This window comes from Oryza glaberrima, chromosome 2 (genome assembly GCF_000147395.1).
Source record: "Oryza glaberrima chromosome 2, OglaRS2, whole genome shotgun sequence".
NCBI lineage: Eukaryota > Viridiplantae > Streptophyta > Magnoliopsida > Poales > Poaceae > Oryza > Oryza glaberrima.
The window spans coordinates 19,000,880-19,025,568 of NC_068327.1; the positions used below are offsets into that span (position 1 = coordinate 19,000,880).

The window sequence follows — 24,689 nt, forward strand, 5'->3', positions numbered from 1 at the left end:
ATCTTGGATTGTTGCATTGTACAACCGGGACATATGCTAGATTGATGAATCAACACCAGCACTGGAGAAGATTATCTCGGCTCACCACTGTCCTCTTGGTAGGCAGAGATATGTTTTTTTTTTCTCATATTGTCCATCGTTGATCTTGATAATAGGTATCTGGCTCAGATTAACCTTTCACGTTGGAGCCGTTCAGAGTGGTAGCCTTGAAGTTAGAGAGTTTTGCTATTTGGGTTGGGGTCGTCCTTTCTGCGGTGCCCTGGTTTGAAATCAAAACCTCCTCTCTCAGTAGCTACTGAATATGTTCAAGAACATTGGCTGCATTATCATCAGGTCGTGTCAATCCACGGTAGCGCTAGACAGAAACGTTGTTGTCCTCTTGATCTGAGGCAGGCGATTTTATTTTTTATATTTACCCATTCTTCGTTCATTGGATGGTTCAGATTAACCTTTATTTCCCCTTTTGCCTAAACAGATAGTCATCGGTCTATTTGAGAGGTTCAACATTTTTCAGAGTGATTGAACCGATTTAGCCTCTACATGCTAGTGACTTCTGGAAGGTCACCCCTCCTTTTTCATGCTTAGCTCATACGTTCTCTTTTTTCAATTGATTTTGTCACGTATCTTTTCTCTAATGGCGAGGAACAAATAGGTCCCCAATTTTTCTATCTTCCAGTTTCATTGGTTTGTTGCCAATGAGAATAATGTTGTATAATAAGTTGTTGGTTTCACAACATTTGAAGGATTATTTCCACTTTTTTTAGTATCACTTCTTTTCATCCTAATGATGTAATTGCATCGAGCGAATTGATCAAGAAGAAAGGAGAAGTGCAAACGTGCAACTAATATTCATTTGCGTGCAACAATACACAGGTGATTGATTATTAGCCTGTTGAGAACTTACTTTAAGCATACACTAACCAGTTTTTAATTATGTTTTCAGTTTTTTATTACCATCCATTCACGAAGTATTGTTGCTATCCTGGAGTATCTTATGAAATACACAGGATATGATGAACTATTTATGCTGGTGCATCTTCCGTCCTTCTGCTTGCTGTTTCAGAGCATCAAAGGATGGATATTTCTGAAATTTAGTGATCATAACCATCTGAAAACATCCATTTTACCTTATATACTGCAATAGTACACACTATCAGGTGGATTATATCCTAGCAAAGGACTAAAACGGGGGCCTTCTAGGGCTGGTTTGATTTATGGCCTAAATTGACCTTACCGGTATTTGGTAATTTTAATAGTTTTTAGTATTTATTTTGTTTCAAACCAAATTTTGACAAGCCTAGAAAAATATATCATTTCAATAGTTGACTTAGGCTACCGTGACTTCAATCCAAACATAAGTTTTATGGAACAAAAGGAGTAGAGAGTAGTAATCAGCTTGCGCAAATAATCAGTTTGGGTATAACTGTGCTACATGTTAAATTCATGTTGTTTTATTATTTTTATTGTTCTACTGTGTAAAAAAGCATAAAATAAATTATATGATAAATCAAGCCTGACAAGGAATCAAATCAAGAGATTACGTACGTGGAAGCTAAAAGTTACCACATCAATTGGTACGTCTCCTAACTTAGTGTGTTATGTTCAATAAAAGATGGAAAAAATTAAGGTCTTTGATCGCATAGCTTTTTCTCAGTTAACTTACTACGTTGAGATGATAAGCGATTTAAGGAAAATTGGCTTGCAACAGTTTCTTCCACCAGAAAATAGAAACCGACTGGTGCATTTCAGCCAAATTTTATTCATCGGTCTTCTAAATATTTCACTATTCCACTGTATACTTGTGGTATTATCTTCATCCATCCATCAGTTTGTAATAAACAAAATAGCACCAGCCAATAAAACCACTGAATACCTTATTTATTAGCCTATTATAAGCTAATAAAAATTGGACGCCAATTAAGTACTCCACCTATTTTAGAATGCAAGGTATTTTTTTCAAGTCAAAGTATTTCGATTCTGACCGAGTTAATAGAAAAATATAGCAATATTTACAACAGTAAATGAACCACCAATGAATATATTTTTTCTGCTAAATAAACTTGGTTAAACTATTAGTAAAGTTTCACTTCGGGTTAAAAGAAGACCACAAGTATATAGATGGGCTATGAAATAACGGTCGTGCCAACTGGCGCGACAATTTCTAGTTATTAATTAATTCTGAGCGCAAAGTTACTGTAGACTAGATTAAAAGAAATTGCACCAAGCAAAGAGAATAAAAATTGTCACTAACTTGTTGCCATCTTTAATGATTTTTCATCCTAGGCTCTACATTAATCAGTTAATATTAAACCTACGCACTATCAAGATTTCATCAAGAACCAACAGAAGAACCACGGAACACATCTAAACTATCAGCTAGCATTAGCAGTACTAGCAACTAAAAATAAATAAAAGAAACATGGTAATAAGAGTACAAATGTATAATTCTCCTAGGTTGCAGTTTTCCGCCACAGCTGCACGCAATGTTCGGTGTTCCGGTGAACATGTTGATAATAATACCGTGTCCGCATGTGCAATCAGTGTTGTTAATTACAACGGATAGGTGCAGTGTCGCCTCAGTTAATCCTACTTTTTGTTTCGATGGCTACACCAATGGTATTATTAACTCGCCGGTTTTATTCCGTCCTATGTAAGCTTCTTTGCATCTGCACCATATGCTGCCGGTTCACGTGCATAGTTGGCCATGAAAAATAGTTGTTGCTGTGAAATGCAGTACTACTACTTCTACGTGCTAATTGTGGTGATTTGGTGAAAGCTTCCTTTAAACTGAGATAAAAATAGATACGTTTTCACAAATAATTTTGTAATATTACGAATATATACACTATGTAATAATAAAGGAAAAAGAAAATGACTGTAGTAGACGATAGACTAGAGATACATTATCCTTACATGCCACCAGTCATTACCTTTTCAAAAAGAAAACCTAAAAAGTGTAATATGAAGTTTCATGGAACAAGTCTCTTGTCACCATACCTTGTCTTATAGGGAAATTCGATTAATAGGGTGTTTAGATATAGGGGTGTAAAGTTTTGGCGTGTTACATCAGATATACGGACACACATTTGAAGTATTAAACGTAGTCTAATAACAAAACAAATTACATAATCCGCTTGTAAACTGCGAGACGAAATTATTAAGCCTAATTAATCTATCATTAGCAAATGTTTACTATAGCACCCACATTGTCAAACCATGGAGCAATTAGGTTTAAAAAGATTCGTCTCGCAAATTAATCGCAATTTGTGCAATAAGTTATTCTTTAGCCTATGTTTAATACTTCACGCAGATGTTCAAACGTTCAATGTGACAGGATAAAAAATTTTAATGTGGAATTTAAATAGGCCTAATTTTAACTTGCATATTGTAAAAGGGCATATACAATACAATAGCTAGCGTTGTCTTAAAAATAACTAGCAATAATCACGCGCTACGCTGCGTGTGGATTTGAAGGTAACATCATACTCAAAGCAGCCCAAAATGGTCACAGTTGTCAAGTTTGCGCCAAGAGCATACTTGCATTTACAATTTATTAATATTTTCAAGATCAAATGTGAATTGTTCTGATCGGTTCGTTCAGAGAACAATTTGTACAACCAATGCACAATAGTGTAAAAGCCTTTCCAGTGTGATGTAGATTACAGAAAAAGATCAATGTTGAGTCGGTAATCATTAGAAGGCAAGGCGCATACCTGAAAATTTTTCATATAGAAATCTTCATCACGAAACAATGAGATCTTTTCACATAGCACCTGCATTGTGAAGGATATTTTAGTGTTTCGGCGCAATAAAAACAACAGTATATAACCAAATATATGTGCAGCAATTTAGATGGCTGCTGCTTACTTGGAAAGTGCCAGTGACTACTGAGCTATGTCCAATAGGCCAACATTATGTCCAAGAGTTCGGTTTTACATGCATGAAGTGGAAACAAAATGTTGCAATTTCGATTGATTAAGCGCAAAAAGAACTAATGAAATCATAATGTCAAGTCAACCTATGATGCAAACTTCATAGAAGTATATGTAAAAACAGAGATTCAATTTGAAAGATGATGGGTCGGTAGCAAATTCCAGAAATATCGCTGTAAGGAAAAAAAAAGAAAGAAAGACCCCATGTGCACCTATTGAAGCATATTTTTTTTATATCCATCATTTAGAGACTTATTTAGTATATCTGACAATTGTAGTTGCTATGATTAATCGAATTTACGGAGACTACCTAGATGTGATGGCCAAGAGACTTTTAGCATGATATGATATACTTACCTTAATCGTGGCCAAAAGACTTGAAATATGATATGATATAGTTGCTCTGAGGTATGGAGGTATGGCTATTTAAAGTTATCTGCATGATCCAAATATAGGGGTAAAAGGTGGGGGGGGGGGGGGGCAGCAAATCAGCAGAAAAATTATCATAGATGGAAAACATACCAGATGGAACATGTGGTTGCTGATTTACATTCCATGCCAAGGAATAAAAGGGAACGTATAATTTATAAGTTTGTATTGTCCACTTGCTATTTAAATTCAGAATATGTAGATTATTTTAAAGTAATGATATTATCTGAATATCCTTTTTCCAGAATATGCAGACACATTTCAGGTTTATAAGCTTGGAAAAAAAGGCACTAACGAATATTCCATCATTGGTCAAAGAATCCCATCATAGATCAACTGGCCTAAAAAAGAAGAAAAATAAGTGTTTCATGCATAGAAAGTGGTTTCAATTTTATATCCATCTGTTGGATATTAAGACAAAACTTGAAGGAGAATAACTATTCCACATTGGTTCCAGATAATTAATTACATCCTTTTCATGAGAAAGCAACAATTAACAATTGCTTTTGTTCCCCATAACACATTGGGCCAGCTGTACTTCCCAACTATCATGAACAATTTGTTTAAACAAAAATTAGCAATAAAACACATGGGACATTATTCAAATACCAGTATGTCCACTATCATTGTCGGTAAGTTCCAAACACTGTCAATGGATTGTAGCTCCTACACTATAAGAACTACCTCATCCAATATCCTACTATCCCCAACTGGTTGTCAATAACTGTAAGCCTACCTGACCATTTGAAATTAAATATTTGATAGTTTTGGAACACAGGTAGCTGCTTAAATAGTATATAGTCTTCAATATGAAATATCACATTTTAGCAATATGACTATGCATGTAGCATGTTAAGCATATTTCTCATATCAATAACTTTTTCAATTCTAAACAAAAAATACAACAAGAGTATATGTTTTTCTTTATTGCCTAAATTCACACACCTCAGATGAGATACCATACTTCCCAAAAATGCATTAGTGCTCGTACAGAGAGAACCTAGCTAGTATTTCTTAGTATACCTCTAGCTAAGAAGAGGAACCAAATTAGGCGACAAAGACTAATGCACCTCGTGCAAGCTGGTGTATAATAAAAAAAAGTCCCATGGCTACATCATAGGACAATCTTTGTTAAAATTCCAGTTCTAAATAGGTTACAATGACTTCGTATGATGTTCAAAAAAAAGTAATTGATTCGTATCGAGGCAAAACAAAACTTACATAGATATGTTCCACTTCATATGCACTGGGAGGGATACCTGCATCTGGAGAAGCTTATAAGCACTGATAAATAAAGAACAGTAGGGCATTTAGGGCATTTATAGTATGGTCTGAAAGGCTTTGAGTTGGATCTGCACTATTATGTTTCTATTATGTTTCTTGTTTACATAATATGAACTGAATCAGCCCAAGAAGAACTTTAACTTGGCAACCAAAGAGAATCATTACATACGTGTCAAAGGTATCCTAAGCTTGATATAATGAACGAAAGCCCCAAATCGCATAAATATGCCCTGCATCACAAATGGGAACAAATAAACCTATCAACAATATCGTTTTGCCCTCCAAAGCTGTATATGCAATTCCTAACTGAAACAATTAATCACAGCATAGAGAAATTTGAGTAGCAGCGTGTGTTGTTTCAAGCTAAACAGTTTGATCACACATGACAGTGTTGAAGTACATGCAGAGGGAAATTTCTCCACACAACCTACACACTATAACTGAATAATGCCATACACATTAAAAGCAAATCAAGACTGGCACTGTAACTAAATCAAGGCTTACACATTAGAAGCAAATCACGGTTGTAATCATCAACAACTAAGGTCCAACCACTTCCTTCTCATGGCCCTATGGCACTGAGCTAGAACGAAAAGGAAAAAAGAGAACAGGAACGACCAGGCAGCTATTGTCGCGGAGCCGCAGCTGTCTTCATCGCGGTCCTGGCCAAGCCGACACTCTCCCTTCCCTTCTCATGGCACTGAGCGAGGCTCTCATGGAGAGGGAGAGGAGAAGATGGCAGTGGCGGCGGCCTGCTGACTCCGTCTAGGCGGAGAGGGACAGGAGAAGAGGGCAGCGGCGGCGCCCTGTTGACTCCATCTGGGCGACCGATTCAACTGGAGGGGAGGCCAAGATTGATGAATCAGACGGTCCCCGAGCCATATTTGACATCGCAGAGAGGGAGCGGCGGTGGCAGCACGGTAGAGGAGAAGGGAGCTGCGGCGGTGGCAGCGCTTGCGAGCGGAGGAGGTGGGCGTCTGGGCGCCGGATCCGCCGGCGAGGAGACCGGGGTCACCGGATCCGGCGGTCCCGGCCTCCTCACTAGGGGATCCGGCGGCTCATTGGGAGGGAGCGGCGGCCACAGCACAGTAGAGGAAAGGGAGCTGCGGCGACGACGGCGCACACGAGCGCAAGAGGCGGGCGAGGTTGCGGTGCGAGCTGAGGAGGTGGGCGACGGCGCACGCGAGCGCAGGAGGCGGGCGAGGTTGCAGAGTGAGCGGAGGAGGTTGCGGCGCGCGCGTAGGGAGAGGAGAGGACGGGCGGCTAGGGTTTGTACCGGTTGGCGAAATCCAGGCCATCCGTCCATAATCCGACGATCGCACGGGTAAGGAAGGGCCGGCACAGCGGGACACGTGGACGGCCAGATCGACCCTACGGTGAGATCGGACGGTGGAAAGAAGCGAGGACCAGCGCATAACTAACCAAAAGTGCAGGGGTTTTTTCGCAAAAATCGATGATGTGGCACTCCTACTCTTCCAGCGTTCCCACGGCTTTTAAGTAAACCTATATAAGCTGCCCATCAACTGCCAACTACAAATCTACTGACGTGGAGGGGAGAAAAACATGGATGTTAAGCTAACATCGATTCTTAGCGCGAGATTAAACAAAATTTCCCTGAATGATGCCAGAGAAAGGAAAAAAAGAGTAATAGAAAGTTATTTTAGAGGATTAAGCCTTTATGGTATTTGACTTTTTAGAGGATTAATTAACACTCATATAAATATGTGCACACTTAACTATAAAAATGTTGCAAGGGAATACTTTTTTGATGACATGTATTACCTATATTCTTATACCAGGCTCAATTGTTGTATTTATCCTAGGGGAAAAAACTTAAGTTATTTTAAGTGTTTTTGGTTAGTGACTTTTCGTGTTGTGCATTCTGGAGTACATTTTGCGGACTGCCAGCAAAGGTCATTTTGCCTCCATCAATTATAGGGCGAGTTTAATTTTTGTCCCTTAATCGTAAAACCGAGTACAAATGAAGTCCTTAAGACAGTATTGAGTCCGCTTATTATGTGACGCTAACGTGGCTAGTGAACTCCAGAAACAGGCTAACTCATAATAAGCGAGACAAGGCAGGCCACCTAACCAGATAGGCTATAGGCCGAGTTGATCAGGCCCGTTAGGACCCAGTTGTCCTACCGGGCCGATGATTATCGGCTTCTCTTCGAGACGGCCGTACTAATCGGAGCCCATCAAGGAAGCAAAGCCTGCATATGTGCCCTACCGGCTACCGGACGAGGAATAGGTAAGGTCCCTTAACTTGTCAACGAATCCGATTTTCGTCCTTCAACCGCAAAACCAGATACAACAGGTCTCTCAACTATTAAAACCAGTGCAGATTAGGTCCCTCGGCGGTTTTGGCTGACGTGGCACCTACGTGGCTAATTTGACTTGGTCTTGATCTGACGTGGCATTGACGTGGCGCTTACGTGGCAATTCGATCCGCAAAAATAATAAAGCTCGTGGGACCCACATGTTAGTTTCACATAGAAATTAATAAAAAATGGTGGGGCCCACATGGGCCCCACATGTCATCCTCACCCCTCTTCTTCCTCCTCTCTCCCCGTCTCCCCTATCTTCATTTCTCTCTTTCCTCACTGACCGGTGGAGCGGGGCGGCCGGCGGGAGCAGGCCGGCGGAGCGGAGCAGGTTCGCGGGCAGAGCGGCAGCGGCATGTCACCCTCACTCCCCTCTTCTTCCACCTCTCAACCTTTTTGTCGGTGGGGAGCTGGTGCGGTGACTTGGCATCGGCGGCGCGCGGGAACACAAGGCAACGGCGGCGTGGAGGAGGGTGGTGCCGTTGGCGTGGCAAGGGAGGTGCTGGCGACGATGGGGGCGGTGGGAGAGGATGAGAGCGTCGGCAGTGTGGGAAAGGGCGACGGGCGGCGCAGCAAGGGAGGAGTTGAGCAGCGGTGGGCGGCGGGAGAGCGGGAGAGGGCGACGGGCGGCAAGGGAGGAGCTGAGCGGCGGCGCGCGACGGGAGAGAAGCTGGGCGGCTGTCGGCTGCCGTCAGGGAGAAGGTGCAGTTCCCCACTTCTTGCCACTGCCGCTCCACTCCGCCCGCGGCCCATCGCCGCCCTGCTATGCCCCGGCCACCCCGCTCCGGCCGCCGCCGCTCCGCCCGTGGACTTGCTCCGCTCCGGCCGCCCCGTCCTGATGAACTTATTCCTACCAGACGATCCCATACAGATACTTCTAAGATTTGTCTTTTTTAAGAAACATGTATACAAATTCATGAACCGTGGGCGCTTTACTGCTGACAATTACATTGTCTATTACTGAAAAATACATTGTCTATTACTGGAAAATAATTAAGCGTAAATACGAGCACCAATATCAAATTTAGAACTTAAATTCATATGGGCTGATTCAATCATAAGAAGCCTAGGCCATATTTGGTATAGCTCCAACTCCTAAATTTAGCTTCAGGAGTTGGGTTTGGAGTGGAGTTGTGGATCTGCCTAAACCCAGCTCCACAACTATAGTTCATTTTATGAGAGAGCTACACCCAGCTCTACTTCCATTTTTTGTGGAGCTGAAACTATTTGGCTGAGCTCCAGCTCCAAGAGGGGTGGAGCTAGAGCTGGAGCTGTGCTAAACATGCCCCCAGTCAGTTAAGCTACGCTCACTTCACATTTGGAATTGCTTTTGAAACAACCTCATTTCACTTTTCCAGGACGGTAAAAAAAAATAGCATCTTTTGTGCTACTTAAGGATTATTATTTATCCGGAACACAGAAATGCTATAAGTTTCCATAGAAGTTAATTTAAACCATATAAAATTCTTGCGATATTTTTGGGCAAAAAATTGTGCGGTACAAGTACAATTGCCTATCTTGTAATTCACTGGTTCTAATTTGTAAATTAAGCGAAACTTCATGAAAATTGTGAGTTAACTGTGTGTTATTGACCGTGTTTGTCTGCGCTGTTGACTGGATCAGTCTTTTGCTTATTTTCTCCTGAAGATGTAGATTAAAATTAAGATTAAGATTAATTTTTTTACGTAAAACGAGGTGGTATTAAAGTATGATTGATTGAGTTTTAACTATTACAAACTTGAAAATAGATTAATATAATATTTAGAGCAACTTTCATATATAAAATTTTTGCGCGAAACACACCGTTTAATAGTTTAAAAAATATGACATGAAAATTTTAATATTCATCCAACTCTTGTTGGAGAAAAGAACGGCCATACTCACGCCCGCAATCTTGTAGAAAGGTGGTGCCACCAAAGATGCTAATGTTTCCTCTAAAAACGACTCTGAAGTCTGAACTCTGACTGGGTCATTTTTTTCTGAACCAAATTCTCCGCTATTAGATTATGTTAAAACCAACTCAGAAATCCTGTCTCAAAACTAATCACAGACACACCTGAAAATATGGGCTAATGAGAGCAAAAGGAAAATATCATTGGAATTAGCAAACAATCCGTAAACTTATGCTCATTTTTTTGGGTTTAAAATCGCGTATCTGAATTCATGAAAAAGAAAGTAGATCCATCTCAGCACAACCTGGGCAACTCCCATCGCGTTGGACCCCAAAAGGGCAAGCTTCCCGCGAAAGCTATAGGCGGTGGCGCGAAGCCGAAGCGGGAGGGTTTGAGAGGAAAAAAAAAAAAAAAGAGAAGAGGAGAGAAAAATCTCACGGCGAGCAGCGTCGCCGGAAGATGGGGAAGGAGAGGGGAAGGGAGGAGCAGGTGGCGACGGTGCGCGCGGTGCTCGGCGATGGGACGCCGGAGATGGACATCATCCGCGCGCTCCACATGGCCGGCGACGACCCCACCAGGGCCATCAACATCCTCCTCGACTTCACCCACGGGCCGCCACCGCCGCCGCCGCCGTCACCGTCGCCGTCGCCATCGCCTCCGGCGGGTAAACCCACCAAACCACACCCCGAATCGACCCCGCCAACCAAAACCCCTGCCCGTTCGAATCCGGCGGCGGCGGCGGCGGCAGAGAAACCTAGGCCCAGTGTCGCGCCCGAATCCACCAATGGTGGCGGCGGCGGCGGCGAACATTGGTGGTTGGTGGGGAGCGTGGAGATGGCGGGGCTGTCCACGTGCAAGGGCCGGCGCGTTGCCTCCGGGGATGCCGTCACTTTCTCGTTCCCCAACTCCCCGGTCGCCGCCGCCGCCGGGGGCAAGAGCCGTTCCGGCCGCCCCGCCCTCGTTTCCTGCTCCTCCGAGATCATGCGCTTCTCCACCCCGCGCCATGGGGAGGTACATTCGATTCATCACTCCCGCTTTCGCGAATCACCGTGGTCTCACGATTTTTGTTGTTGTTTAGGTCGGTCGAATCCCCAATGAATGGGCGAGGTGCCTGCTCCCCCTTCTCAAGGAGGGGAAGATAAAAATCGATGGCGTATGCAAATCCGCTCCCGAAGTACTTAGCATCATGGACACTGTCCTCTTGTCCGTAAGGTATCTGAAGAATTGCGTCTTAAAATTACTATAATCCATATGCAGTTCTGCTGTTCCATCTATGTTATTGTGATTGTGGCTGTGTGCTCTGTAGTGTCTACATCAACAGCTCAATGTTTCATGGCCAAAAGCAATCGACACCCAAGGCTGCTCGGGCTGCTACCGAGGATTCCACGTTTCATCCGCTGCCTGCACTTTTCAAGTTAACTGGTCTTTCGCCCTTTAAGAAGGTGAGTGTTGTTTGGCTTATGTGTCTCTTGTTCATTGTGTTATCTAGCAAAATATATAAAAAAAAGTGCTGCCAAAGTTTCTTGTTAGAAGAATTGAGACTGCTTTAGATCATGGTACGCATGGGTGTAGAACCCCACTCAGTAAGTTTTAGTCATCTTTGGCTCGAAGTTGAGTGTCAACTGTCTATCATTCGATCAAATTGATGCCAAGTTGCTTCTTGATGCTTCACAAAGTTCACCGCTATAATTACACTCTTGGAATGGATAAAATTATCACTGATAAACATTGTAAAAAAATTGAAAAGTATGAAAAAGGGTACTATTCTGCTCAGCACTGATATATGTATAAATAGGTAACGTAGAAAACCATATGGTTGTTTCTTTTTAAGCCTGCTTGCTCTTTTGCAAAAAAAAAAAAAAATACAGCATATTTAATTGTTAAGATCTTCTCTTTTTTGTTCTAATCAAAACCAGGCAGCATTTACTCCAGAAGATCTCTATTCCAGAAAGCGTCCGCTTGAAACAAAGGTAAACTATTACTGTTTCATAAGCAATGCTAGGTACTGTCATAAAGGTTGGCCTCACATCTGCCTCAGCAGAGCAGTGCACCTGCCACAAAGTTGACTACTGAGAAGTTGAGATTATCGTCTGATGGAAACGAAGATGATCATGCTGAAAGAATTGTTTCAGATTCAGAATTGGATGATATAATTGGAATCTCAGACAGTTCTGCTTTGGAGGTAATTGAACTTATCTGTTTGTTGAAAGTTTCAGAGACAAGCTTATTGTATGACTTCAGCAGTGTGCTAATTTATATTTTGTAGGAAAGGGACCCCCCTGATGCTCTGCAGTGTGATTTACGCCCTTATCAGAAGCAGGCACTTTATTGGATGATGCAGCTTGAGAAAGGCAGTTCTTCTCAGGATGCAGCTACAACGCTGCACCCTTGTTGGGAGGCATATAAACTCGAGGACAAGTATGGCTTGGTTATATTGTTTGAGCCGTTTCTCTATTACAATGATTTTTTGAAATTAACATTAGGACGTTTATACTGCATTCATTTCAGGAGGGAGCTTGTTTTATACTTGAATGTATTTTCAGGCGATGCCACCACTGAATTTCCTAGTACACTGCAACTTGCAAGAGGAGGGGTAAGGATCTTCTCAATATTATACATCCTTCCTTTCTTTCGATAATTATAATTTCTGGTTTTAGCATATCCATTTTATTAACTGAACAATAAATTATAAGATTCTGGCAGATGCAATGGGACTGGGGAAGACTATTATGACAATAGCTCTTCTTCTTGCCGACTCTAGCAAAGGATGCATCACTACTCAGCATTCTACTCACATATGTGAAGAAGCTAGTGGACTGGGTGAATTGCCAATTCAGCCTCATGATGATGTGAAGAAGCTAGCTATCCCTTTCTCTTTTAGTAAGCTTAGGAAACCTAAAACCCCGCTTATTGCAGGCGGCAATCTAATTGTCTGCCCAATGACACTACTTGGTCAGTGGAAGGTATGAATCTGGCACTGTCACCATTTCAACTTTGTCTATTGAGCTATTTTTATGCACGTTTAGTACTTGTAGAAATAATTGGAAATGTAAGCTGGACTTGTTCCTAAATGTGTTGTTAGAACTATTGTCTTAAATTCTCAAATTTTTATTTTTTCCCAAACAGGCAGAAATTGAAGCTCATGCTACACCAGGTTCTGTAAGTATATATGTTCATTATGGGCAAAACAGACCAAAAGAAGCAAACCTTATTGGTCAGAGTGATATTGTCCTGACTACATATGGTGTTCTGTCATCGGAATTTTCAAACGAGGTAACATCTAAGATTTTATAGAACACAGTCACACCTGTCTTCAATATATTATTAGTATGCTGAAGCATTTGCTGAAGTCTTTTTCATTGGCACCAGCACATGTGGCTGACTTGTTTGTATACCACTTGACCCATTGTTAGGCTTTGGCATATGCTACTACACCCTCTGTTCATAATTTAGGACAAAATTTGGTCAAACTTTTCAAATTCTTACCATCAATTTTATATTAGAATAAGTTTATAAAATCTGTCATTTATTTTGTTTTTAAACTAAGCATTTTAGAAAATATTGATGGTTGCAATTGTAAAAATTTGACCGAATCTTGCCCTAAGCATCAAATATTTATGATCCAAGGGGGTATTTACTTGGGTTATTTGTAAAGACTAAAGAGAGAGTTCAATGGAATACAGATAGCACATCATCACTTTGCTTGTGTTCTTCCTTCATTCACATTTTCTGCCAAGGGTAAATATTTGTTTGGTTATGTTGTGCACTTGTGCCTATATAATCTGTTGGTTTAGAAGTTTGGCTTTCTTACAATTTGGTTTAGGGATGAGGATTTTTATATACAAATGATGAAAACTGTTTTGGTCACTACTGCTATTTTATACTTTGTTTGATTATGCGATCTGATTCTTGACTGAAGTCTGCGTGCTTTCTTGCAGAATTCAACAGAAAGTGGGGGTCTGTACTCTATACATTGGTTTAGAGTTGTGCTGGATGAAGCACACATGATAAAATCTCCCAAAAGTTTAATATCCCTCGCTGCTGCTGCTCTTACGGCTGATCGGCGTTGGTGTCTTACTGGTACACCTATTCAGGTGAATACAGGAGTAGATTTGACTGTCCATATAATTGAACCAATCCTATTTAACCCTAGTTTTCATAAGAATGTTGCAGCAGATAAATAGAATGTGCACTCCTAGTTTTCCTGCATCTATCAGCCTCTTAGGTGCTTATGCATTCAATGTTTTTTACGAGTTTTACTCTGATGGCAGAACAACTTGGAGGATATATACAGCCTTTTCCGGTTTTTGAGGGTTGAACCGTGGAGGAACTGGTCTTTGTAAGTGGATCATTTGTTTACCTTCATTGACTAGTTTTGTTCTTTTGTCAAATTTGTGTAGACCTTGTGAAACTTAGATGCATGTAGTCATAGAAATCAATTGTACTGTTGTAGGATGCAAAATTGAAACTTTTGACGTAATTTACTGTTCAGATTCTCTATTTTAGTGCATATGTTTTATGTTGTCTTGTCGATTGTTTTCTTATAGTAGTAGTTCCACCTTTTCTGTTTGAGAACTTTTTTTGGGTTTACCCTAGAGTGTTGCCGTGATAGTTCCAACTTCCAAGGTGCATGACCACTGTTCTCCTTTCTTCCATTTATTAACTTGGCTATGCACTTCATTTTGTTTTGCTGACCTGAATCTGCTGTTTTGCGCAAACGAAGTATGCTCGTGATGTTGTAGAGTTTTTGTATATTCTGTTAGCCCTTACTCCCTCCGGTTCCATAATTCTTGACGTTTTGGACAATGACACGGTCTCCAAAATGTCTTTGACTTTGTTTTCCTATTATAATATATACAATAAATAAATGCATGTCTATATATGTTGTTCTAGTTCCTTCAAACTTAATATTTTTAAAGTTATTGATCATCAAAGTTACAAAAGTTTGACCTCAACCTTTTCCAAAACGTCAAGAATTATGGAACCGGAGGGAGTACCTTGCAATAAATTTCAAATTTACTATTGTCCCATATACACGAATTTTATTATCGTTATGCTATTCAGGTGGCATAAACTTGTGCAAAAACCATATGAAGAAGGCGATGAAAGAGGTTTAAAGCTAGTACAGTCCATTTTGAAGCCAATAATGTTGAGAAGGAATAAAAACAGCACAGACAAGGAAGGAAGGCATGTTCGACCTTGTCTATGAAATATTTCAATTCCTTAGCTCTGTAATTTACACTTCTGTTTTTTTGCAGACCAATCCTTATTTTACCCCCAGCAAATATCGAAGTCAAATACTGTGATTTGTCAGAGACTGAGAAGGATTTCTATGATGCTCTGTTTCGACGATCTAAGGTAATGCATCTTCAACCAAAGAAGTTCTACTCGTTTGGATTTCTGAGAGACAAATTGATAGTCTTGTTCTGCTTTGATAGGTGAAATTTGATCAATTCGTGGAACAAGGAAGGGTCTTGCACAATTATGCTTCAATTTTGGAGTTGCTTTTGCGCCTTCGGCAGTGTTGTGACCACCCATTTCTTGTTCTTAGGTTAGTTTTCAGAAGTCACAATTAGCCTGTTTAACCAGATTTTTCACCAAACAAAGATAAATGCATTTGTGCTCTCCAGAGTAATAGGTTCTGAAAATTTTGGGTCCATTTGATCCTACATGCAGGCAATAACTTCATCTAGAAGTTGCTATCTACATTATCTATTTGTTGCCATTGGTTATTTTCTGATGAGAGCTTCAATGTTGGCAGTCGTGGAGATACACAGGAGTTTGCTGACCTAAACAAACTTGCAAAGCGTTTCTTGCATGGTGGTAATGGTGCTGTGAATGGTGACTCTTCTCTTCCCTCCAGAGCTTACATTGAGGAAGTTGTCCAGGAACTGCAGAAAGGTGAAGGGGAGTGTCCCATATGCCTGGAAGCCTTTGAGGATGCTGTATTGACTCCCTGTGCTCACCGTTTATGCCGAGAATGTCTCTTGTCTAGTTGGCGGAGTGCATCAGCAGGCCTTTGTCCTGTCTGTAGGTAGATTATGCTCACTGTTCCTTATTTATCTCTGAATTTTGTTTACTTGGTATATTCTGATCTTTATCTTTTGATTCCACTGCTACAGAAAGTCTATGAGCAAGCAGGATCTTATTACTGCTCCAACTGACAATCGTTTTCAAATTGATGTCGAGAAGAACTGGGTTGAGTCTTCCAAGATTTCTTTCCTTCTACAGGAGCTAGAAGTTCTTCGCACTTCTGGTGCAAAGAGCATCATTTTTAGCCAGTGGACTGCATTTCTGGATCTCTTACAAATTCCACTTTCCAGGTAAAAACTAGAGTATTAGATTTCAGAGATCTGTCATGAGGCTATTATTTACTTGCTAAGATAACCAGACTTTATAGGCCAGCATTTGTGCATCATGTTTATTTACTTGCTAAGATAACCAGACTTTATAGGCCAGCATTTGTGCATCATGTTTCTCTTTTTCCTTACTGCTGGAATCTCTGTGCGTGATAGTTTTCATATTCTTTATTTCAAACTCTTTCGGACATGTGACTTGTCTGGATCGTTCTAACCTGTTGATCCTGTATCAAGCCCTTATTTTTCCTTAAATGGTTGGATGACAACTCTTTTGGCCTCTTTCTCTATACTAATTGGGCCCCCACAAAGCTAGAAATTCCCATTAATCAGAAAAGCTAGAAGCACCCATTTATTACATCTACGGCTAAGATTTGCTATAATATAATACATGCAGTGATGACAAACAAATAAGTTTTTTGCAACACGTATAGGACTTGACTCCAGTATGGATTCATATTCGGTTGATTGTTGCAAGCAAGAAGTTGTTGAGTCCTTTTCACTAAATATAAAATTTAGTTTAGATCTCTTTATACTGTACTACAGGTTGATGACTAGTTGAATTAATTATAATATTATCTAAAAGGGAAACAGAAAATTTTGTTGTTCCAAATCATGGATACTATGAAAATTCGTGTATCAGTATCAGGTACCATATTGGTGTTTTGGGGAATGGTGTATTGCCACATTGCATATCTGTACCCAGATTGGCCCATCTGGGTATCATAGTTTTGTTACGTATTTTAACATAGCAGCAATTCATGAGCATGTTATCACACTGTCAACAGTCTATTAACCGTTTATCAAATGCTCCTTTGTGACATACTTGAAGTATTTGATCATGGCTCTTTGGAGGAACTCTACTGTTATTTTGAGTCCAGTTCTATATGGATCTTTTATGTTTTCATTGTAGCAACCGGGTCTACCTTTGATTTTTTTTTTGGTACCAATTAGTCTTTGGGTTTTTGCATGGCAGACATAATTTCTCATTTGCTAGACTGGATGGAACCTTGAATCTTCAGCAGAGAGAGAAAGTAATCAAGGAGTTTTCTGAGGACAAAAGCATTTTGGTATGCTCTTCTTTTATTATATCTATTGGCTTCACTTTAACTCTTCTTGGTAGATGTGGGCATGTGGCGCTATAAACAGAAGTATCTAATATTTTCGTTAAACTAGAAAAAATGCCCGTGCGTGTGAAGGCTATTTTAATCTTATTATTGTTATATGTTTTATTTGAGATGAAATTCACTGTTAAATTCGCTTGGATATATATTTTGTTAGAAAATCATGAGCTGCAATTAGGAATCTGATCGTCACAAGTTAGCATGCGAGTTTTTAAAGAGATTTCCTATACAATTCCTTTTGTATTTCCAAAAGCAAACAAACTTAAAAACCGACTCAAATACGGATTTGTATTTCCAAAAGCGAACGAACTTAAAAACGACTCATACACGGATGACGTACCAAAGTACCGACAAAAACATCTTCAATTTTTATAATTGTAGCGAAACGAACGAACTTAAAAACTGACTCAAATACGGATATATATTTCCAAAAGCAAACGAACTTAAAAACTGACTCATACACGGATGACGTACCAAAATACCAGCAAAAACATCTTCAATTTTTATAATAGTAGAGATATGGAAGTATATTCATAGCAATTGACTTATGCAGGTTCTGCTTATGTCCCTGAAAGCTGGTGGTGTTGGAATAAACCTAACTGCTGCATCTAATGCATTTGTCATGGTATGTTACCATCAAGTTCTCTGTGCATAGTTTCTGAATGAAAACATTTCGGCATTAAAACATATAGTTGTGTATACTGGAGCTCTATAACTTCCTTTTTTATGAGATTAGAATTTTGGTCTTCCTACTCTAATCTTCACTATTCATATTTATTGTTAACGAGGTTCACTATCCTGATTGAAAGCAACCTTATGAGATTTTGAATCTCGAGTATAAGTAGAACTAGATTTGTTTACTAGTTTTACAGCTTAACCACCTAAAATCTGGTTTATCTAGATTAAGAATTTAGTATAAAACCATACTAATAAAACACTTTTTCTTTCTCTATAGTTCACAATTATGAGTTTATGAAAACAGTCTAACCCTTTTATCAATCCTAACTGATCACTTAATTTAGAATTACAAAAAAAAAAAATCACTGGAACATATTCACATAAAATCAATTAGAAAGCATAGAAACTCATCAGACAAACAGCTAGTAGGAAATGAAAATAATTGCAACCAATCATTTTTGTTTCATCTGCAATATAACAGTATTTTGAATTTTTTGAAATGCTCAAAATTGATTAGCAAGAATACACAGGAGAACTACATATATCCTACACCAGATAATGTCGTAAAGTTTGTGATGTAACGGCAACTATACGATACTATTTTACTTTTCAAAAGAATGATTTTTCTACAAAAGTGGCTCATAGTATCCAACGTTGAAATGGTCCATACATATGTCTTTATTCTAATGTTACAGTGTATGCTTATAAGGCTAGCATAAGGTAAAACTTTTGCTGAGATCCGTTGGTGAAAAATCCTATGGGCTCATAACAGCCTATAGTGGTCTACCGACTAAAACATTATACATTTCTTGTGCTATAGTGATCTACTAATTTTTTGCCGTGTTAGCATATTCTTAGCATCATTTGAGTATCGTAATCATGGTTCCTTCAGGATCCTTGGTGGAATCCTGCTGTTGAAGAACAAGCTATCATGCGGATCCATCGAATTGGTCAAACAAAGAGTGTTTCCATCAAAAGATTCATCGTCAAGGTACTTTGTAGGTGCCATTTGTTAAATTTAGTCTTCTGATAACTCGCAGAACCTGTGCCATTTGCTCAAGGACTTGAGAAGATGGAAATAGCTTAACTAATACACACTGAATCTGGTCAACATAATGCAAAATCTTCATTGCCATACTTTCTTAATTATGGTTTATGATGACACAGGGCACTGTCGAGGAACGAATGGAGGCTGTGCAGGCTCGTAAGCAGCGAATGATTTCTGGAGCTTTGACAGATCAGGAAGTACGCAGCGCACGTATAGAAGAACTGAAGATGCTTTTCTCCTGACAAACCAAGAGTCGCCATTCGTTTACTGAAAGCCAAGAATAGGAAGGTAAAACGAGGGGTAAGAATTCCAAATGTTGCAAAAACTCGAAATTCAGATATCATACGCCTTCTGGCATTTTGCTGTTGTTGTATACCTTTCTTGTGTATACTAATATGTATGAATAGTGGCGTGGAAGAAAGATTGAGAGCTGACAGAAGAGGTAATTCATTGCATATGTATGTACAACATGGGCTTAATTAATGGTACCCGTAACGTAACCGACCAAGAGTCCCAGACGTTTCACCGAGTGGGACAATAACCGAAAGCAACATGGAAAACGATGTGCATTGCCATGGTGATAATATATACTAGTGCCAATCATTCTTCCACTTGCTTTCAGTATTAGATGCAAAAGATGGCTACAAGACGTGTTAATCAGATATTTATTAGGACCAATAACTATTCTGGACCAATAAAAGTACTCTTCTGAGAATTGACAGTTTTGTAGAAAAATAGAATTGGATTCCCCAGAGGAGATTGAAGCGTCTGACTTTTGCATGCGGGCAGTATATGTTCAATCTCATACAGAATCTAAGTTCGCATTGTACAATTTGCAGCTACATCCAAATGAACAATTCGACTTTGTATGCCAATTATGAGCCACAACAAATCGGATCTCCAAAACTGTAACAGTATAATTTCACTTAGTAAACACTAATGTATATATACATTTAGTAGAAAAAAGAAACTAAGATTACCATAGTTCACAGATGCTGCATACCATTATCCAAAAAAAACAGGTGATACATGCAGCTTACTGTGACCTACACAAATGGCAGTATTAACTAGTACTATAACCTACAGCAGCGGCCAGAAGTGAAGGAACCCTAGCCATGGAGCCAACACGCTGGGCTTCTTGGCAGAGTTGGCCTCGTCTTCCCCGGACAAGCCGCCGGCGTCTTCGCCCGACGAGACGGCAGCCACGGCGGCGGCGGCGGCCTTGGGGCAGAGGAAGAAGCTCCTGCTGCCGAGCTCCATGAGCTTCTCCTCCGGGCTCAAACCTACGCTCAAAAAAACACGACAGCCGTTTCCGATCAGGGGAGGAGCTCTCGCCGTCGCCGGCGCCTCAACGAAGGTGATTAAAGCTATAAGCAGTAGAAGGAGAGGCGTCACCGCGTCACGTACTCTGCAAGCTGAACTGGGAGAAGTGGAGTCCGAAGGCGGCGGGGTCGGCGGACGGCAGCAGCGGCCGGCGCCCCTCCCGGATGTAGAGCTCCACGGCGGCGGCGACCAGGTCGGCCACGCTCCACTCCGCGCGCGCCATCACGTGCAGCGGCCACATGCTCTGCCGCACCGCCACGGTCAGCAGCACCCTGCTCGGCCCCGCCGGCGCCCGCCCCTCGCCGCCGCCTCGCCGGAAGCTCTGCCCCCTGAGGCCGGCGAGCAGGTCGGGCTGCGTCCGCGGCCGCTGCTTCAGCAGCGAGTGTCGCTGCTCCGCCTCGCCGCGCCCGTGGAACGACGCCGACCGCTGCCGCGGCTTAGCCACCGCCGCCGCCGCGTGCCGCTGCCTGTCCTTGTGCTCCATCGTCGATCAATCAAACCAGAAGCAAACAGCGAGGAAGGAAGCAGAGGAGTGAGCTGCGATTCATGGCATGGGAGAATCTCGGACTCGAGCTGCTCTTTATATAAAGCCTCTGAGGAGACTTGGGCGTGCACGAGGAGAGGGAGAAGCGAAGAAGGGAGGAAGAGAAGCGAAGCCGTCGGTTTGTGGTGCGCGTGTACAATTATTGGGGGGGCGCGGGGGGCCACGTGTGAGGTGGCCCGCGCACGACCACCTCGGACGGAGACAAGTGTAAGGTTTAGGACCCGTGTGAGATCGCGGCTCGCGACTGAGGTCTATTGGCGCGCGTGGAGCACGCTACGCTAGTACGATCGATCACCATTGTGGTGCTAGTGTAGCCAGGGCGGACACGTCGATTATTAAGCCCGGAGATGATCGTGATTTTTACCGTGATACGGCACGTATGCCAGCTGTTAATTGGACCTCCCTTTGGATTTCCTCGGAGGTGTTCACGATTCCCCAATTTGTACCCAGCATTACAGAGAAACATTTTTTTTAACGACTCGCACCAAACAATGTGAAGTTCATATTGATATAACAGGAAAAAATACTACATGATTACAAACTCGCTTCGGACCGTGTGAAGTTCATATTGATAGAGCATAAAAAAAAAGTTACAAGATTAAAACCCTGACAGGTCGTAACTAGGAAAACAAAGAAAAATAGCCACCACCCACGCACCGACAGTATCAATACACAAACCCAGGAGAAAGCTACCATCGGATTGGCCGCCACTAAGCGTGGCCAACTGTCGTTAGACCAACAAAGGAACTACAGCTGGGATCGCCCAAAACTCAATCGATACCAAACTCCACTCTATCCGCATCTTTGGAGTTGAGGGAGAAATGGTGAGAGAGAATAATGGAACCGCTCTCCACCTAGACCATCCAACATGGCCAACCTGCATAAATTAGGACACCGACACAAGAGGACTTAATCTAGAGCGAGCTTGTACCCATTGTTTTGGAGGTTTTGGCAAGGACTGCCTAGACGATACCTCCAGGGAAAGAAGCGACGAAAGCGGTGCCGCCGCCGTTCGTCGAGGTCCCAAAGAGAACCGAGACCGAGTTTTCACCTGACAGCCCCGATAGAGGGAATGAGACAGCACACAATGTCCTCAAGAGGGGAAGCGACGCTCGGAAACACCAACATTACCGGCCTGGCCAAAACCGGGCTATGTTTTCACCCGCCGCTTGTCGCCTGCCAATACACAGTGAGACACCATTGCTCCACCACCGTCTGACCTCCGTTGGCACGTAGGCCTTGCTGTACTGGCGTCCCCCGTTGGCCAACCTCTATGTGCCGCCACATGGCCACCCTCGCCGGCCTCCTATGCACGTCCTCACGCTCGCGCCGCGTCGGTCTCGCCATCACCGGCCACGCATCTTGCGCCATGTGGGCCTACCGCCGCCGCCGCCGCCTGCCGCGCCACCTTGCCGCACGCCGGAGATGAACTCAATCAATTAAAAAGAAAGAACTTGTAATAACGATTTAGGATAAAACTAAATAAAATAACTTGTAATATTGCAACATATAGAACGCGGAGGGACTAGGACTATGCCGTAAAGCGTAAGCAGAATCTTTGATAGTTGACACCCACTCGAGGTTACGCGGCATATCCGACTATTCGTCGGACAGATCGACCGTGAGCACCTGACCTGACTCATTTGGCCATTAGCCGGGCCGGATAAGCTCGCAGGTTGGTTGCCGAAGGTTTGTTGGGGTTGATTGGTTTGGTTAGGCATTTTGGTCACGCGCAACCGCGCGCTGGGGAAAAGCGACAGCAGCGCGCGAGTAGTACGTGACTGACGCGGTGGAGCTCTCCCTGTGTCTGTGTGGGGGGCGGGGCTATTTATGACGACGATGGCGGCTGCTAAACAACAGAGGAGCAAGATAGTACTCCGGTCCATAGGCTTACCTATCTCCATTTTTTCTTGTCCATTTTCGAAATGATGTACTAGGTGGTAGTACTGTCTGCCAGTTGTGCCACTCCCAATCAGCCTGAAACATGTTTTTCAGGCTAAACGATGCGTCAACATTAGTCTCTGAATCTGCATGCACGTTTTGCTGGAGTATGAACTAAGGACAGATGAACAGGAAATTCCGTAACCATAACACATGCCATGCGTAAACTTTAAGTTGTGGCTTTAGCTGTAGGGCTGTGCCTATCAGAGAGTCGATGCAATGATAGATTGATTATTTTCTATTGTGGGGATGAGAATTCCCATACTTTCGGAGATATTTCGACCTTCATATTATTCTACTACCCTGTCTATACAGCTGATGGTTGGTAGTCTTGAGATTTGGGAGCCTGAGACATGCTAGTCATTCAACCAATAATGCTATTCTCTTTGTTCTAAAATAAATCAACTTTTATAAATTTGGGCTTAAGATGGAGGAAGCATTGGATACATAAATACATTTAACCAAAAATTTAGACTGACATGGTATTTTATGATTCAGTATTAACGAGCCTAACAGAGTTTAGTTTAGGGATACGTGTTTGCCTCTCAAAGTATAGTCGGTCCATATCATTCAACTAAGAGTATACTTCTATTTCATTTCTTTAGTTCATATTGATAGAGGATCGTAGACCAAACAGTGATCTGAGCAATGGTTCATAGCTCGGTTGTTAGGTTTCTTTTTTCTTGTGATGCTAACTAGGTTAAAATCTAGATTTAACGTGGGTGTTTATATTTTCTTAGGTTATTGGTAGTATATACAGATGTGAGGTTTTACACTTGTCACTGACAAGTGGCAACATGGGTTCTTTGCCACCACACAAAAGCTTTGCGTGTTTAGTTATATCAGAAGCAACAAATGTTTGACTTCAAAAGTTAGGACTCCAATGTGAAATAATTTTTTCGTCCCAAAATATAACAACCTAATTTCGGTTCTAAGTTGCTATATTTTAAAACATATATAGAGAGAGTACTTCCTTCTAAACATGTACTAATGGCTTGTTCACTTTGATGAAAAAAAAATCTTACCAAATTTTGGTATACTTGCTAAAATTTTAGCAGGATTTCTTATATAGTTACCAAAATTTGGCAGCAAACTAAATGTAGCCAATTTTTTTGGCAATTTTACTAAACTTTTATAAGGTTGAAAATGACATCAAAGTGAATAGGCCCTAAATATGCGCATTAGCTGCAGCTGAACATAGCAAGACAGATATTATCTATCCAGGATCTGGGAACAGCAAACACAAAGAGAATATCTATCCAGGATATATAGGAAAAGGACGCCTCCCTCCACTCACATCCATAATGGTTGGTTATTAGGTTTAACAAATCAAAATCAAATTCGATTTCGCATGTACTGCCTGGGTCCTAAAATATAGTAAATTTTAGCATTTGGCATGAGTATTAAAGACAGGTAAGAAGACTTAGTTGTCTTTTTGGTGAGATATATGTCCGAATTAGTTAGGGCAATATATAGTAGGGGTAGTATGGATAGTTTATTGGTAAGAGTCAACTTTTATAAGTATATCGTTATATTTTGATTAAAATTTTAACTCTAAAAGTTTGTTATATTTGAGACGGATGGATTATTAGATATTACTCCCTCCGTTTCACAACGTAAGTCATTCTAGCATTTTCCACATTCATATTGATGTTAATGAATATAGATAGATATATATGTCTAGATTCATTAACATCAATATGAATGTGGAAAATGTTAGAATGACTTATATTGTGAAACGGAGGAAGTAGAAACCAAAGCAAAAGTATGGTTATTGCTAATTATTTGGTTCTATTGGCCAACATAGAGGTTCA

At 41.3% G+C, this 24,689-nt stretch overlaps 2 protein-coding genes across 4 annotated transcripts; one reads left to right on the forward strand and one right to left on the reverse strand.

Moving 5' to 3' along the window:
* Nucleotides 1-10,212: 10,212 nt before the first annotated feature.
* On the forward strand, nucleotides 10,213-19,567 carry LOC127763182 (DNA repair protein RAD5A). Of its 3 annotated transcripts, none has more exons than XM_052287815.1 (20): nucleotides 10,214-10,872; nucleotides 10,940-11,073; nucleotides 11,168-11,303; nucleotides 11,778-11,831; nucleotides 11,900-12,043; nucleotides 12,128-12,279; nucleotides 12,370-12,454; nucleotides 12,555-12,824; nucleotides 12,988-13,134; nucleotides 13,800-13,955; nucleotides 14,133-14,200; nucleotides 14,926-15,048; nucleotides 15,120-15,219; nucleotides 15,300-15,412; nucleotides 15,623-15,895; nucleotides 15,984-16,184; nucleotides 17,194-17,287; nucleotides 17,895-17,966; nucleotides 18,912-19,010; nucleotides 19,187-19,567. In XM_052287815.1, the coding sequence occupies exons 1-20, from the start codon at nucleotides 10,321-10,323 to the stop codon at nucleotides 19,307-19,309; spliced, it is 3,096 nt and encodes a 1,031-aa protein (XP_052143775.1). In that variant the 5' UTR covers nucleotides 10,214-10,320; the 3' UTR covers nucleotides 19,310-19,567. The 3 variants fall into 3 exon arrangements, with proteins under 3 accessions (XP_052143777.1, XP_052143775.1, XP_052143776.1); XM_052287816.1 differs by having other exon boundaries at nucleotides 10,215-10,872; nucleotides 11,903-12,043; XM_052287817.1 differs by lacking the exons at nucleotides 17,194-17,287; nucleotides 17,895-17,966; nucleotides 18,912-19,010; nucleotides 19,187-19,567 and having other exon boundaries at nucleotides 10,213-10,872; nucleotides 15,623-15,891; nucleotides 15,984-16,124.
* Nucleotides 19,568-19,966: 399 nt separating this feature from the next.
* LOC127763183 (uncharacterized protein At4g22758-like) lies at nucleotides 19,967-21,031 on the reverse strand. Its single transcript, XM_052287818.1, has 2 exons — nucleotides 20,475-21,031; nucleotides 19,967-20,350 (listed from the first exon to the last, which is right to left on the reverse strand). The coding sequence occupies exons 1-2, from the start codon at nucleotides 20,872-20,874 to the stop codon at nucleotides 20,148-20,150; spliced, it is 603 nt and encodes a 200-aa protein (XP_052143778.1). The 5' UTR covers nucleotides 20,875-21,031; the 3' UTR covers nucleotides 19,967-20,147.
* Nucleotides 21,032-24,689: the final 3,658 nt, after the last annotated feature.